Source organism: Mobula birostris, chromosome 5 (assembly GCF_030028105.1).
Source record: "Mobula birostris isolate sMobBir1 chromosome 5, sMobBir1.hap1, whole genome shotgun sequence".
NCBI lineage: Eukaryota > Metazoa > Chordata > Chondrichthyes > Myliobatiformes > Myliobatidae > Mobula > Mobula birostris.
This window is the reverse complement of record NC_092374.1, coordinates 172886269-172904266: the sequence shown is the minus strand read 5'-3', so window position 1 is coordinate 172904266 and position 17998 is coordinate 172886269. Positions and strand designations below refer to the sequence as shown.

At 48.8% G+C, this 17998-nt stretch overlaps 1 protein-coding gene across 2 annotated transcripts in view; it reads right to left on the bottom strand.

Annotated features, from left to right (window-relative positions):
- Positions 1–17998, bottom strand: part of LOC140198044 (uncharacterized) — a 176829-nt gene that overhangs the window by 3856 nt on the left and 154975 nt on the right. For both annotated transcript variants that reach the window (XM_072258884.1, XM_072258885.1), the window contains exons 43-47: positions 16308–16406; positions 6208–6354; positions 5429–5545; positions 2675–2866; positions 491–777 (exon numbers count right to left, since the gene is read on the bottom strand). In XM_072258884.1, the coding sequence (XP_072114985.1) occupies positions 491–777; positions 2675–2866; positions 5429–5545; positions 6208–6354; positions 16308–16406 (842 nt within the window). The remainder of the gene's footprint in view (positions 1–490; positions 778–2674; positions 2867–5428; positions 5546–6207; positions 6355–16307; positions 16407–17998) is intronic.

The window sequence follows — 17998 nt, the reverse complement described above, 5'->3', positions numbered from 1 at the left end:
GTACCGAGATACAGACAAAAGCTTGTCCTGAATACCATTCAGATAGGTCAGATGACTGCACAGTGCAGAGAGGTAAAATGAAAACAATGCAGGAGGAAGTATCACAGCTGTGGGGAATGTGCAGTGCAGGTAGACAATAAGGTGCAAAGGTCATAACGAGTTCATTGCCAGGTGAAGAGTCCACCTTATTGTACTAGGCAACCATTAAAGAGTTTTATAACAGCACTGCTCCCGTTTCCCTGTGTAACTTGGAGAGGAGGGGAGTGTTCTTACACAGTGTTGGGGCGATTTGGGAACGAGAGGTGGAAGCAGGATTGACAGGAGCTTTCCACCGGGCACAAGAGAGAGATGCAATGGGAGGAGAGGAGGGGAGTGGAAATGATCGGAGCGAGCACGGACTCTGTTGGCTGGAGGGCCTCTCTGTGTGCTGTGAAGTGCGATGATAGCTATCAGCAATGGGCGAGGAATGTTGGATTGAGAAGGCTCTTACCATGAGGAAGGAGTACCCGATCCACAGGCTGCGCCAGCCCAGTGGACACATGGGGATGGTGATGTCCTGGCTGTGGACAGCCACAGCGAGCGAGGGAGCCTCGCACACTGAGCAACGGCTGATGTACTGCTTGATCTCTTCATCTGCCACGGGCATCATGGGGATGGGAGCGTTGGTGGACAACCAGTAGGACTTGTCATTCCGGCTGGCGAAGTGACACACCTCGTTGATGTTACAGTACACAAAGGGCATGGTGCTGAAGCGAGGCATGCAGGAGCCAGCCAGTCCTGAGGCAGGAAAATGACACGTCACTTACCCAGGTAACAGCAGCTCTTCCACACCTGTCCCTACCCCACTCACCCACACGTCCTGTTCTCACCCACATCCTTCCCTCCTCATCCCCAGATACCACTCAGCCCCGTACCCAACCCGTCTCTTTCTGTCAGCCCACTCCCACTCCACAGACTCTCCATCTCTACCCCAATACACCCTCGACCTCACCCCACAACATCCCCAGACACCCTCCTTCCTCACCCCCCCCACATATCATCTACCCCTCCCCAATCAGCCCTGTCCCTACTCAATACCCATAGTCCTCACCCCACAACATCCCCAACCCACACACCATCCCTCCTCCCACCCCATGTACAGTCTGCCCTCATCACTCAGCCTGTAATCCACCCATCACCCTCTGTCAGCCCACTCCCACTCCACAGACTCTCCGTCTCTACCCCAATACACCCTCGACCTCACCCCACAACATCCCCAGCCCATTCACCGTCCCTCCCCACACCCTATGTACAGTCTGCCCCTCATCACCCCACCCCACACCCTGCCTCTACCGAACCTGCCCTCGACCTCACCCCACTCCTCCCCACCCTCCATCTTTATCCTGCACCTTCCCCACACCCCCACATCTTCTGTCCCCACCCCCACATCAACGTCCATCCTCACCTCCAAGTCCTCTGTCCCCCCATCTCTGTTACCATCCACTACACCCTCCATCTCACTCCACACACCGCCCCCGTTCCCAGCTCACTTTATCCGCACCCCCCATAACCTCTGTCGCCATCTGTCCTCGCTACTCTCCATTCTCAACCCGCACCCTCCGTCAACCCCCACGCCCTCCGATGTCCCCCGCACCCTCCGCCGTCCCCCGCAGCCTCTGTCGCCATGTTTTCTGCCTCACTGCCACGCACCCTGTCGCCAACCCCCACAACCCCCTCCCCTGCCTCACACACCCAGAGCCAGTGGCCTTCTTTCCTCTCCCCCGTCCTGCGCGAGAACACGGCCCTGGGGTTAAACACCTCACTGTCGCTGCAGGGAGGGGCAGTGAGGGGGGAGGTGTTGCCAAGGATTTTAAACTGAGAGGGGTTTATTGAGACCTGCATCACCCCCCCCCCACCCCAACTGCTGACTGCCCGTCTTGTTCCACTGAGCGTTTGGGGTCAGGCTCGACCCTCTGCCCCACCCCGGGACTGTGCTTTGGGGCAAAGAGTCACAGTGGCTGAGAGGAAGAGTACTCCCCCGGAAATGGGAGTCCCCCTCTGCCCGAACACTCCAGTGACCCTTGACCCAAAGCTAACCTGCAGCCTGTCTGAGGGGAGAGGGTGCCTGTTACTGTGGGATCCCTGTGTTGCAGTGCCCTTGGTGAAGAGGCTGGGGCTTCAGGGGGTGTCAGACAGCACAGGGGCACTGATCTCTTACGTGAGGGTCAGGCTGTTTTGGGAGGAGAGACTGGGGGGAGGGGGGCGGGTGGACATTGAGGGGCCAGAACTGGAAACTGACTCACGATACGGGGGGAGTCAGACCTGATGGAATGAGAACCCTGGTTCCTGGAACTCTCTGTCCAGTGTGGACACAGGGTCAGCCAGCTGCAGGCTCCCAGTCCCCACTCCTGTTCGTCCACAGTGCCGATCACTTTAACAGGCCTTGCCCCGGGGTGGGAACCCAGCTTTTCTCAGACCTGATAGGAGCAGAATGAAGATCATTTGGCCCATCAAATCTCCTCTGCTATTATTATTTTCCCTCTCGAATACATTCTCCTGCCTTCTCTTCATCACCTTTGACACTCTCAGTAGAGAAAATATCAAGCTCTGCTTTAAATATACCCAATTATTTGGCCTCCACAGTGAATTCTACAGAACCACCACCCCCTGCTGAAGAACCTGCTGCCTGACGTACCCAGGTCCTGGTTGTGGGATTTCTCCTGCCCTTCGACGTACAACAGGCTGTACCCGTCCCACAGCCGGTTCATCCCCAGGGGACACGGTGGCACCTGCTCCGACTGGCTGTGCTTCACCAGTAGGTATCCAACACTGACACTGCGGCCTGGCATTCCTGTCATGCCACGGACGCCAGGTGGTCCTGGCACTCCTGTGAAGGAAGAGCTGAAGTTAGACCCATACCACTGGCTACTGCCTGATGTGGCTCTCCACCGACGTTCAGGGGCACAGGAGACAGGTCGTCAAGCCCGGGTAGCATGTCTCCACCTGAATCTCTCCACACTCAAACACAGGGTTTCTCATACACACACACTCATACAGAGTCTCTCATACACACACACACTCATACAGAGTCTCTCACTCTCACACACACACACTCATACAGAGTCTCTCACTCTCTCACACACACACTCATACAGTCTCTCACACACACACTCATACAGAGTCTCTCACTCTCTCACACACACACTCATACAGAGTCTCTCTCACACACACACTCATACAGAGTCTCTCACTCTCACACACACACTCATACAGAGTCTCTCACACACACACATACTGAGTCTCTCTCTCACACACACACTCATACAGAGTCTCTCGTACACACACACTCATACAGAGTCTCTCTCACACACACACTCATACAGAGTCTCTCATACACACACACTCATACAGAGTCTCTCACTCTCTCTCACACACTCATACAGAGTCTCTCACTCTCACACACACACACACACTCATACAGAGTCTCTCATACACACACACTCATACAGAGTCTCTCACTCTCACACACACACTCATACAGAGTCTCTCATACACACACACTCATACAGAGTCTCTCACTCTCACACACACACACTCATACAGAGTCTCTCACTCACACACACACACTCATCAGAGTCTCTCACTCTCACACACACACTCATACAGAGTCTCTCATACACACACACTCAGAGTCTCTCACTCTCACACACACACTCATACAGTGTCTCTCATACACACACACTCATACAGAGTCTCTCACTCTCTCACACACACACATAGAGTCTCTCTCTCACACACACACAGTCTCTCACTCTCACACACACACACACTCATAGTCTCTCTCTCACACACACACACACACACAGTCTCTCTCTCACACACACACTCATACAGAGTCTCTCATACACACACACTCATAGAGTCTCTCACACACACACACTCATACAGAGTCTCTCACACACACACACTCATACAGAGTCTCTCACTCTCTCTCACACACACATAAGAGTCTCTCTCTCTCTCACACACACACACACACACACACACACACACAGTCTCTCACTCTCACACACACACACTCATAGTCTCTCTCTCACACACACACACACAGAGTCTCTCTCTCTCTCACACACACACACATACAGTCTCTCTCTCATACACACACACTCACTCATAGAGTTTCTCTCACACACTGACACAAAAATACTTTCACACACACTCATACAGTCTGTCTCTCACACATTCATACAGAGTCTCTCACTCTCACACACACACTCATACAGAGTCTCTCTCTCACACACACACACACACACAGTCTCTCTCACACACACATACATACAGTCTCTCTCTCTCACACACACACACTCATAGAGTCTCTCTCACACACTGACACAAAAATACTTTCACACACACACTCAGTGTGTCTCTCACACATTCATAGTCTCTCACTCTCACACACACACTCATACAGAGTCTCACTCTCTCTCACACACAGAGTCTCTCTCACACACACACACAGTCTCTCACTCTCACACACACACACTCATACAGTCTCTCTCTCACACACACACTCATACAGTCTCTCACTCTCTCTCACACACATACACAGTCTCTCTCACACACACATACATACAGTCTCTCTCTCACACACATACATAGTCTCTCTCTCACACACACACACTCATACAGAGTCCCTCACTCTCTCTCACACACACACTCACTCATACAGAGTCTCTCTCACACACTGACACAAAAATACTTTCACACACACACTCATACAGTCTCTCTCTCACACACTCATACAGAGTCTCTCACTCTCTCACACACACACACTCATACAGTCTCTCTCACACACTGACACAAACATACTCTCACACACACACTCACTCATAGAGTCTCTCACTCTCTCTCACACACACACACTCATACAGTCTCTCTCACACGCTGACACAAACATACACACACACTCATACAGTCTCTCTCTCACACACACACTCATACAGTCTCTCACTCTCTCACACACACACAGGCTCATACAGAGTCTCTCTCACACACTGACACAAACATACTCTTACACACACAGTAACAAATACACTCACACACTCACACTGTCTCACATACTAGGGACACATGCATACAGAGTCACACACACTCACGTACACTATTTCTTCCACACACAAAGTCTCTCACACTCAATCTTGCGCGTACACACACACACTCAGAGTCTCTCTCTCTCTCTCACAAACACACAGTCTTTTACACTCAAATCACGCACACACACTGCCTGACAGACACACATTGTTGTGCATTTACATGGGAGCCCAACCCTGTGTTTGCAAAGTGAAGATGCTGGCTTCAGATGAGGGGTTCTGGAGTGGAGCGAGTTGATGGTTGTGGAATGGGAAGAGGTGACCTCTCACTCACAGACCCGTTCTCCGAGGCTCCGTACCTTCGAGTCCCTGAGGACCCTGTTGTCCCATCGCTCCTGATTCTCCTGGCAAGCCCGGTGTACCGGGCAGGTTGCTGGGGCCTGGAAATCCCTGATGGCCCTTCGGACCCCTGGGACCTGTGCGAGACAGAATCTCCGGTCAGGAATGTTTAGGGAGTCAGGACAAAACTAACCCTTCCCTCCCATCTCAACGGGTCCAGAATCCACACAATGTCTAGGACAGCCTTGCATTTCCGCAGCACCTTGGGCTGACCCAGTGTGTCACAGCCAACGAGCTCCACCACAGCTGTGGTCACTTCTGTGGCCACTTTCCCACAGGCTGCAATTCGATAACGACCATCCGCTAGTCACTTGGGTGTGATTCCAATGGGTGTGGTGAGTTGTCCCCCAGTCAATGTGATTGGGTGAGAAGAGCGGGACGTAGCTTGTCCAAGGCCGCACTGTGCACAGAGAGATTTGCTGGGAGGTGTAAGGAGGCTGAGTCTCTGGCAGTCCATGGGCAGTGTGAGCTGTCCTAGGAGAAGGCGGCAGATACCAGCAGAGGCTCAGGAAGGTGTGAGGTGATTCTATGATGGGGGTTGGGGTTCTTGGGGGGAACAGAAGGGATTGTTAGAGGAACTGAGAGCAGAAACATCTCCCTTTGGTCAGTCCTTGGGAACATTTTGGTGGGTGAGGGAACTAGCTAATGGATAGGGCTGAGTAACCCACCAAGCCCATTTTTCCAACATTCATGTGCTGCATGTCTTTGGACCTCCAGGGAAAAAAATTTACAGACTCACCTCGATCACCATGAGGTCCTTTTGGACCAGGGTCTCCAGGAAGTCCATGTTGTCCAGCTCTCCCAGGCAGCCCAATAGAACCTCTGGGTGCATCGATATACTGCCAATCAGGTTCTGGGCCCTGAGGACCAGGTGATCCCTTCAAACCTACAGCCCAATCAGAGCAGAGAGTGAGTTACAACAAACATACAGCCCAATCAGAGCAGAGAATGAATTATAACTGACATACAGTCCAATCAGAGCAGAGAGTGAGTTACAACAAACATACAGCCCAATCAGAGCAGAGAGTGAGTTACAACAGACATACAGCCCAATCAGAGCAGAGAGTGAGTTACAACAAACCTACAGCCCAATCAGAGCAGAGAGTTACAATGGACCTGCAGCCCAATCAGAGCAGACAGTGAGCTACAACAGACCTACAGCCCAATCAGAGTGGGGAGAGTGTTACAACATGAAACAGGGTCCAGTCCACTCCTCCACCAGCTCTGTGCCACCCATGACATCAAATTAAACTAATTCCGCCTGTCAGCACATGGACCTGTCCCTCCATTCTCTGCCATTTCACGAGCTTATCGAACATCCTCTTAAACACCACCTGTTTCTGCCTCCCCCTCCACCCCAGGCAGTATTCCAGATACCACACATCTCCTTTGAGCTCCCCCCACTTAAACTTAAGCCCCTCAGTATTTGACACTTCTACTCTGGACACTTCTACTCTGGAGGAAAGATTCTGCCTCTATCTGTCTTTCGTAATTTTAGATATTTCTATCAGGTCTTCCCTCTTCCCTCAACATCTGGCACTCCAGAGGAAATAACTCAATTTTGCCCAACCTCTCCTTATAGCCGATACTCTCTAATCTGGGGCAGCATCCCAGCAAAACTCTTCAAACAATGATGTTGTCCCAACCTTTTAACCTACTTTAAGATCAATTAAAACCTCCCTCCCACATAGCCCTCATTTTTCTTACAACCATATACATATCTAAATGTTCTTAATGTATCTGCCTCTACCATTCCCCTTAGCAATGCGTTCCCCACACCCACCACTCTCTGTGTTAAAAAACCTGTCTTTGACATTCCCACTAAGCTTTTCTCCAAACACCTTAAAATTATGCTTTCCCATTGCTGCCCTGGGAAAAAGTCTCTAACTGTCCACTCTGTTTATGCCTCTCTTATCATCTTATACACCTCTATCAGGCCTCCTCTCACTTCCTTCACTCCAAAGAGAAAAGCCCTCGCTCACTCAACCGTTCCTCATAATATACGCTCTCTAATCCAGGCAGCATCTGGTAAATCTCCTCTGCACCCTCTCTAACATCCCTTCCTATAATGAGGTATCCAGAACTGAACACAATACTCTACAACCTAACCAGAATTTTATAGAGCTGCAACATTACCTTGTGGTTCTTGAACTCAATCTCACCACTAGTGAACCCCATTTGCCATCTTAACCACCCCATCAACTTGCATGGCAACTTTGAGGGATCTGCAGACATGGGCCCCAAGGTCCCTCTGCTCCTCCACACCGCTATGAATCCCACCATTAACATTGTGCTCTTCCTTCAAGTGTGACCTTCCAAAGTGTATCACTTCACACTTCTCCACCTGCTCCTTCTCAGTCCAGCTCTGTATCCTGTTGCAACCTACAACAACCTTCTGCACAATCCACACCATTGGCCTTCTTTACCCTTCCCAAAACCTCCTCTTTCTCCCGGTAATGGGGTGACCAGGAACGTGCGCAACACCCCAAGTGTAGCCCAAGTGTTGATTTACGCAGCCGCATTGTGACTTCCTGAGTCTTATACGTGTAACGCCCTGGGAAAGGCTTCACTGTTAATGTAATGGTCTTTCTGTAGAAGCAGTGTTTGGGTTATGGGGAGAGATAACGGGTGCTTCGGAATGTGAGCTGCGGTCCTTTGTTCAGAGGGAGATGAAGAGAGAAGACGCTGGAGAGAACTGTTCATAGGATTCAACCCGGCAGGGGTCCGTGATTTGATGGAGCCAAGTACCGAGATTGAGTGAGGATCAGTGAATATGAATTTTGAGAAGAGCTGAGCTCCAACTTGTGCACGTTTGACTGTTCAATTATGATGGCCCCTTTTTGTTTTTTTCTTTATTTTCTTTACTAACCCTTCAGTTACGATTCATAAATATAATTCCTTTAGTGGTACACAGTGTCCTGTCTGTTATTTCTTGGCACTGAGTTGTAACAGGGCAGCAAATTACACAGCATCCACACAAATTCGATGGGAGAGCTGTCTCCGTCTTGTGGGTTTGGTGGGACCAGAATGTGTATTCCCTGGACCTACACAGCTAAGGAAATCAGCGGAGTTTCATACACAACACCCGACTGATTAAAGTAAACATCCATTCACCTTCTAAACCAGCTTATCTACTTGTGCTGCTTGGCCTGCTGCGTTCACCAGCAACTTTGATGTGTGTTGCTATCTACTTGTGTGGCCACTTTCAGAGAGCTATGAGCCACGATCTATCTGAATATGAGTACTGTTGAAACTCCGTCCATTTACTGTATACTTACATCTGACTTCCCAACCTCCGAACTTTCATAAAAACAGAAAGTAATCTGCAGATGCTGGGGTCAAAGCAACACTCACAACACACTGGAGGAACTCAGCAGGGCGGGCAGCATCCGTGGAGACGATGAGTCAACGTTTTGGGCCGGAACCCTTCATCAGGACTGTAGGGGGAAGGGGCGGAGGCCCTATAAAGACGATGGGGGGAGGGTGGGAAGGAGAAGGCTGGTAGGTTCCAGGTGAAAAACCAGTAAGGGGAAAGATAAAGGGGTGGGGAAGGGAAAGCAGGGAGGTGATAGGTGGGAAAGGTGAAGAAGGAATAGGGGAAAACACAGGGTAGTAGAAGGAGGCAGAACCATGAGGGAGGTGATAGGCAGCTGGGGGAGGGGGCAGAGTGAAATAGGGATAGAGGAAGGGAGGGGGAGGGAATTACCGGAAGTTGGAGAATTCTATGTTCATACCAAGGGGCTGGAGACTACCTAGATGGTATATGAGGTGTTGCTCCTCCAACCTGAGTTTAGCCTCATCATGGCAGTAGAGGAAGCCATAATTTATTCTGGTACTGTGGAACAGTCTGTGCTCCAAACCTATTCTGGTACTGCTCCCCAACTTTTCCTTCGGGACAGTGACGACTACATTGGTGCTGCTTCCTACACCCATGCTGAGCTCGTCAATTTCATTGACTTTACTTCTAACTTCCACCCAGCCCTCAAATTCACTTGGTCTATCTCGGACACTTCTCTCCCCTTTCTCGTTCTCTCGGTCTCCATTTCTGGAGACAGACTGTCCACTGACATCTTCTACAAGCCCACTGACTCTCATAACTACCTCAACTATATCTCTTCCCACCCCGCCACATGCAAAAATGCCATTCCCTATTCCCAGTTCCTCCGTCTCCGCCGCATCTGCTCCAAGGATGAGGTTTTCCGTTCCAGGACATCTCAAATGTCCTCTTTCTTTAAGATCATGGTTTCCCTTCTGCCGTCATCAATGATGCCCTCACCCGCATCTCCTCCATTTCCCGCACTTCAGCCCTCATCCCATCCTCCCGTCACCACAACAGGGACAGAGTTCCCCTTGTCCTCACCTACCACCCCACCAGCCTCCGGATCCAGCACATTATCCTCCGCAACTTCCGCCACCTTCAACAGGACCCCACCACTAAGCACATCTTTCCTTCTCCGCTTTCCGCAGGGGTCAGTCCCTCCGCGGCTCCCTGATCCACACGTCCCTCCCCACTGATCTCCCACCTGACACTTATCCCTGTAAGCGCAAGTGCTACACCTGTCCCTACACCTCCTCTCTTGGCACCATTCAGGGCCCCAAACAGTACTTCCAGGTGAGGCAACACTTCACTTGTGAGTCTGTTGGGGTCATCTATTGCATCCGGTGCTCCTGGTGCGGCCTCCTCTACATCGGTGAAACCCAATGCAGATTGGGGGACCGCTCCGTCGAGCACCTCCACTCCGTCCGCCAAGACAGACAGGATCTCCCAGTAACCACCCACTTCAACTCTGCTTCCCACTCCTGTTCAGATATGTCCATACATGGCCTCCTCTACTGCCATGATGAGGCTAAACTCAGGTTGGAGGAGCAACACCTCATATACCATCTAGGTAGTTGCCAGCCCCTTGGTATGAACATAGAATTCTCCAACTTCCGGTAATTCCCTCCCACTCCTTTCCCCTATCCCTATGTCACTCTCCCCCCCCCCCCACCCCCTCCTGCCTATCACCTCCCTCTTGGTCCCACCTCCTTCTACTACCCATTGTGTTTTCCCCTATTCCTTCTTCACCTTTCCTGCCTATCACCTCCCTGCCTCCCTTCCCCCACCCCTTTATCTTTCCCCTTACTGGTTTTTCACCTGGAACCTACCAGCCTTCTCCTTCCCGCCCTCCCCCCACCTTCTTTATAGGGCCTCTGCCCCTTCCCTCTTCAGTGCTGACGAAGGGTTCCAGCCCGAAACATCGACACATAGCTTCCACGGATGCTGCCCGACCTGCTGAGTTCCTCCAGCGTGTTGTGAGTATTGCTTTCATAAAAACAGGACTCCAGTTTAGAAGACTTGATTTTAAATCTAACCTTGAAATTGTGGCTGTGGAGGTTTGGAGCTCTCGTAGTCAAATAACTTTGATTAACTTTTATAATCCAGGTAATATGATGTTATCAGATTTGGATGAAATTATGAATCAGTAAGATCCCCAGTAATCTGGGTTGGAGATTTCAATGTCATAATCCTATATGGGGTAGTGAAAATAAAGATGGTAATGGAGTGGTAATAGAGGAGCTTGTAGATAAATACAACATGGTACAGCTAAATGACAGAAGGACTACAAGAATTAATATTGTAAAGAATACTTGTAGTCACTTAGACTTATCTATCACTTCCTCAAACTTAGCCAGGGTTGGGGCATGGGATGTTATGGACAGATACACACTAGGAAGTGATCACTATCCTATATTATGTCGATTTGGTAGAAATTTGATAGTAGAAGTTGAGGAGAGGTCTGCTAGGTATAATTTTTCTTTGGCCCATTGGGATGAGTACCAGGAGAAAGCTGTGGATATAATAGAAGAGATTGATAGCGAGGGCTCCATAGACGATTGGAATGAATCTATAATTCATAAAGTTGCTCAGTTGACTATTCCACTATGGAATGTACTTAAGGCTCGAGCATTAGTTCCGTGGTGGAATAAAAATTGATATAGCTGTAAGAAACAGAAATAGAGCTTACAGGAAATTAAGAGAGTACCCAGTGTTAGATAATGTTATGGGGTATAAAAAGGAAAGAGCAGTAGCAAGGAGAGTAATTAAAAATGCAAAGAGGGATAGTTGGAGAAGATTTTGTGGAACCCTGAGCCCCGAGACACCTATAAAGCACCTATGGACGATCACTCACAGAATGTCAGGGATATATAGGAAACCATCTATCCCAGCTGTGCTGGAAGGAGATATTAAAGCTGTAACCAATAAAGAAAAGGCTGATATGTATGTAGAGGTGTTCCAAGCGTTACACAGTTCTGGATAGTTAGGTGATTTGAGAAAGGAAATTATGTTAAAGGAAAGTTGGAAACTGGACAGGAGTTTGGATGATAATAGCACCATAAATTTGTTTTGCTCCCTTCAGGAATTGCAGGAAGCTGTCCAATCCGGTTCAAACACTTCTCCTGGTAGGGATGGACTGTGTTATGAATTGCTTAAGCATTTAGATGACTCTTACTAATAGAAATTCTAGCATTGTTTAATTCAGTGTGGAAAGAAGGAAAATTACCAGTAGAATGGAAGCATGCGGTGGTAGTTCCAGTTTTAAAGCCAGGTAAGGACGCGTCTAGTCCTAGTTCATACCGTCCTATAGCTTTAACGTCAGTGCTTTGTAAAACTATGGAACGAATGGTCACCAACAGACTTGTTTATTTTTTGGAAAGTAAGGGACATTTTGCTGCCTATCAAAATGGTTTTAGAACTGTAAGATCAACAATGGAATCTGTTGCCCTTTTAGATCATGATATTAAAAAGCATTTCAAAATAGAGAAGTAATGGTAAGTGTATTTCTAGATATTGAAAGAGCATATGACTCACTATGGAGGGATGACTTATTAATTAAACTCTATGATGCGGGAATTAGAGGTAGAATGTTTAATTGGATAAAAGATTTCCTTAAGGAAAGGACAATTCAAGTAAGAATAGGCGGAACAAGCTCCAAGTCAATTAAAATAGGTAATGGTACCCCTCAAGGAAGTGTCATTAGTCCAGTTCTTTTTAATGTCATGATAAATTATATCTTTGATCAGGTAGGGACAGGATTTAGCAAATCATTGTTTGCAGACGATGGTGCAATCTGGAAAAGAGGAAGAAACATCAAGTATATATTAAGGCATATTATGCTCTATTCTTGGTGCGGCTGTAACGAAACCCAATTTCCCTCGGGATCAATAAAGTATATCTATCTATCTATCTATCTAAAAGGCTTTAAGATCAGTTGAAAACTGGGCAAATAAATGGGGTTTCAGGATTTCTGCTTCTAAGTCCAAATATATGATTTTTGGCTTTAGAAGAAAGATTCCTGATTGTGAATTGTGTCTATATGATTCTCCACTAGTAAGAGTCAAGGTATTCAAGTTTTTAGGTGTCTGGTTTGATGAAAGACTTACTTGGAGGGTTCATATAGATAAAACAATTGGAAAGTGTGAGAAAGTTTTAAATGTTATGAGAAGTATTGCTGGATGCGACTGGAGAGCAGGGCAGGAAACTATGTACTTAATATATCTAGCTATGATTAGATCAGTTATAGATTATGGTTGTATTGCTTATGGTTCCGCTGTTATGACAGTGCTTGGAAAACTAGACACTGTGCAGTCCAAAGCACTTAGACTCTGTTGTGGAGCTTTTAGAACAACATCAGTCCCGGCATTATGTGTGGAGATGGGAGAAGCGTCTCTACATTTAAGACGAGTTCAGTTGGGCCTGCAGTATTGGGCAAAACTAAATGGCTTCAGTCACAGCTGTCCATTGAAATGTCTTTTGCAGGGAAAGTTGGAGTGCCAAAGTAAAATTAAAAGATATCCATGTTTAGATTTGGTTAATAACTGGTCTGTGAAATTGAAACTGACTGAGGAAGACATAGTTGACCAAATTTGCTTGCCACCCATCCCCTTTTGGCTCTTTCCAGAACCAGAAGTAGACCTATTCCTCCTTTTTCAGCTTCAAGGAAGTAGAGCAATTTCAACAGCATTGATCACAAATGAATATTTAAATAATTAATGGAGATCTTATCTGAAGATTTTTACTGATGGTTCAGTGGACCCAGGGCAGGATTTGGGATGTATGTGTCTCAAATTGGAGTTAAGATTGGTCACTGGGTTTCAGATGGTGTTTCTGTCTTTGCAACAGAATTATTAGCAATCCTCTGGGCCTTGTGGTGGATAGAAGAGTCTCGACCACGTAGGGTTATCATCTGTTTGGATTCTGCTGCTACCTTAGAGGCTATAAAAGGGAGTAAATCAAAAGCTCATCCTGACATAGTTATTGAGATTCTCTTAGTGTTGTTTAGAGTAGGGAAGATGGGTTGTGCAGTTAGATTTTCATGGATACCTGGGCATGCTGGGGTGGAGGGAAATGAAACTGTAGATGGCATTGCAAAGTCTTCCTTACAGAGCAGGCAAGTAGAAATTAGAGTTCCCCTAGGCAGAGCAGAATTGAAAAGTAGAATTAAAAAAGGTATAGAGAAGAAGTGGCAGGAGGATTGGAAAAATGAATTAAGGGGCAGGCATTATTTTTCTAGTCACCCACTAGTTAAAAAGGTCTCAGACTGTTACCTTTTAAGTTGTGGCATTGTGGGTTAAACTATTATTTAAAGATAATAGGAAAACATCCCACTGGATTATGTGACTGTGGTAGTCCAGAGACAGTCCAGCATGTTTTGCTGAGCTGTAATTGATACAAGATTGAAAGAAGCATGTTGTTCAAGAGGCTATCTGGCTTAAATTTATTTTGGTTTTCTATTAAATCTTTGTTTGGCCATCAAGAGAATCAACACCTGATTGAAGAGTCTGTTATTCAGTTTACACGTGAGACGAGGTTGTATTCGAGAATTTGAGTTCCTTGAAGTTCTATAATTAATTATACATCCTGCGGAGGGCTGTAATATGCCTAGATGCATCTAAACAGCTGGAAATAGAAGAAGAAGAAGACCTCCCAAAATTCAAACTCTGACATCTGCTCAGATTAAACTCCATTCCCCATTTCTCCACCATCACTGGTAGCAGGAAAACCATCTCCCACCCTGTTCCCCACCACTCCTCCCCTCACCTCTTCCATCCTCGTCCTGTTGGGTCACCATCTGGCCCATTAATGGAAGTTGGCCCACCACCTATGGGTGCCAGGTGAAGGGTACGACAAAAACCCGACTCAGCAGTGGTCGTCAGGGCTGGAGTAGCATGCATGGAGGACACGTCCTGGGAGACTAACCAATGTTGACAGGTCAAACTACCTTGGCTCTAATACTGTGGGAGGAACTCCTGTAGTGTGTACGGGATGGGGTCTCGGATACTCCGGGGGGCTTGCGGGGAGGTGGGGCTGGTGTGCAGGGTCTGGAACCTGAGCTCTCAGCCTCAGGATACAGAGAACGTGGAGCACATAGCAGGTGGAATGTTTTCAGCCAGAGTGCGATAAACCTGTGGAACTCTCTGGCACAAAAGCCGGTGTAAATCACACCAGTAATTGGATTCAAGGAGCTGGTAGAGGTGTTCATCAACCCCAAAGGGAGCGAGGGATGTGGGGAGATGGTGGGACAGGGATTGTGCATAACCCTCTCTGATGGTGCAGCATGCCTGGAGCACCGAGTGGCCTCCTCTTATTTTCATTGTTTCAAGTAAATGAGGCCATTCAGCCCCAAGGGGAGGGATCTGGCCAGTAAATGACCCTGGTTCAGAATTATTAATGGCCTTGGTACAGATCCGGTCAGGTAATGATGCTTGTACAGAAATGTTCAGGTAATGGCCTTGGTACAAAATGGGACACTTAATGGCCTTGGTACAGGACTGGTCAGTTAATGACCCCTATACAGGACTGGTCAGTTAATGATCCTGATACAGGACTGGTCTGTTAATGACCCCTATACAGGACTGGTCAGTTAGTGATCCTGATACAGGACTGGTCAGTTAATGACCCCTATACAGGACTGGTCAGTTAATGATCCTGATACAGGACTGGTCTGTTAATGACCCCTATACAGGACTGGTCAGTTAGTGATCCTGATAGAGGACTGGTCAGTTAATGATCCTGATACAGGACTGGTCTGTTAGTGATCCTGATAGAGGACTGGTCTGTTAATGACCCCGATAGAGGACTGGTCAGTTAATGACCCCTATACAGGACTGGTCAATTAATGATCCTGATACAGGACTGGTCAGTTAATGATCCTGATAGAGGACTGGTCAGTTAGTGATCCTGATACAGGACTGGTCTGTTAATGACCCCGATAGAGGACTGGTCTGTTAATGACCCCTATACAGGACTGGTCAGTTAATGATCCTGATACAGGACTGGTCAATTAATGATCCTGATACAGGACTGGTCTGTTAGTGACCCTGGTACAAATCTGATCAGTTAAAGACCCTGGTACAGATCTGATCAGTTAAAGACCCTGGTACAGATCTGATGAGTTAATGGCCTTGGTACACAACTGTTTCAGCTGTTGCTTGTTGGTTGTTTGGTGAGAAGCTAACTTGCGCTTTTCCCCAACACTTCCCTCAGAATATTGTGCCCATATTGCCATCTCAGAGGGTGAGGACTTTCTCTCTGGGGCAGTGAGCTGGTTCCTGCTTCGGGGGTGGGAGTGGGGTAGTAGATGTCGAACTGCTGGTGAGAGAGGGAGGACAGCTCATCTAGTGCTCACGTTCTTGCTCCCTACCAGGCATGATCAGCGACCTGCCTGGGTTGTATCACAGAACCACGCCGATCCCTGTGCTCTTTCAGTGCCAGGAACACGGACAGAGCTGGTGGAAAGCAGCACCCAGGGGTGTACCTGGGGGGAGGGGAGCAGGGGGAGAAGCCGCTTCACTCACCTGGCAGCCCAAAAAATCCCTTCGCACCAGGAGCTCCGCGATCTCCAGGCAGACCCTTCGCCCCAGGGAATCCCATCATCCCCTGGTTACCCTTTTCTCCTGTTGATAACAGGGAAATGATCAGAATCACAATCACTGACATATATTGTGAAATTTATTGTTCTGAAGCAACAGTACAGTGATATACATAAGAATACTATAAATTACAATAAGAAATATACAGTGGATTCTGGTTAATTAGGACACATTAGGACCAGTACATTTTCACCCATTTAAGCTACCTTAATTAGTCAAAGTGTCATGGAAGTAGTTAAAACGATATAAAAAGACAAACTGAGTAACAAATTATGTATTTAAATGAAATACAGAACAAATGAGAACACTGTCGCAGTCTGCTACACACAGCGCTAGAATAACGACACGTAGTCGGTGAGTTGGAGTTGCGACAATAGAGATTTATTCAAACTTCGCGGCCTCCTTTAAAGCCTTCCCGTTCCCGCCCTCCCTGGGTGGGACTGCTGTAGGGAATGCCTATTCCCAGACCCTTTCCGCGCGCGGGATAATCCCCCTGCTGGTGAAGATGGGCCGGCGCCCTTTCTGGGTCCGGCCTCTCTGCCGGCGCGCACTGTTTCGTGAGCCGGTTCGTGTGCACTGGAAAGTGGGTCGCCACATAACCACCCCCCCCACCCCCAGAACCAGCGATATATCCCCCAATGTCCACAGTCTGGATCGGCCTCTGTTTGGGAGGTCTGCCCCTGTGCCGCAGTGCCTGAGCCCGGACCAGCTGCACCAAGTCCACATGGGCCGGTTTGAGTCGGTCCACCATGAAAACCTCCTCTCTCCCCCCAATGTCCAGCACGAACGTGGACCCGTTGTTCCTGATCACCTTAAGCGGCCCCTCATAGGGCCGCTGTAGCGGTGCCCGGTGTCCGCCCCGTCGTACAAAAAGAAACTCACAGTTCTGCAGGTCTTTGGGTACGCAGGTCGGGCTCTGTCCGTGCTGTGAGGTGGGTATGGGGGCCAGGTTACCGAGCCTCTCACGCAGTCTGTCCAGGACTGCTGTGGGTTCTTCCTCTTGCCCCCTTGGGGCTGGTATGAACTCTCCTGGGACAACCAGGGGTGCGCCGTACACCAACTCGGCCAACGAAGTGTGCAGATCCTCCTTGGGCGCCGTGCGGATTCCGAGCAGGGCCCAGGGAAGTTCGTCCACCCAGTTAGGCCCCTCCAGGCGGGCCATGAGAGCCGATTTCAGGTGACGGTGGAAGCACTCCACTTGTCCGTTCGACTGTGGGTGGTAGGCAGTTGTGTGGTGTAACCATGTCCCTAAAAGTTTGGCCATAGCTGACCACAGGCTGGAGGTGAACTGGGCGCCCCTGTCGGAGGTAATGTGGGCCGGTACCCTGAAGTGTGCTACCCAGGTTGTGATCAGTGCTCGGGCGCAGGATTCGGAGGTGGTGTCGGTGAGCGGGACTGCCTCTGGCCATCTGGTGAACCGGCCTATCATAGTTAGGAGGTACCGCGCTCCTCGCGACACTGGCAGGGGCCCCACGATATCCACATGGATGTGGTCGAGCCTCCGGCAGGTGGGTTCGAACTGCTGCGGCGGAGCCTTGGTGTGCCGCTGCACCTTGGCCGTTTGGCACTGCATGCACGTTTTGGCCCATTCACCGACCTGTTCACGAAGCCCATGC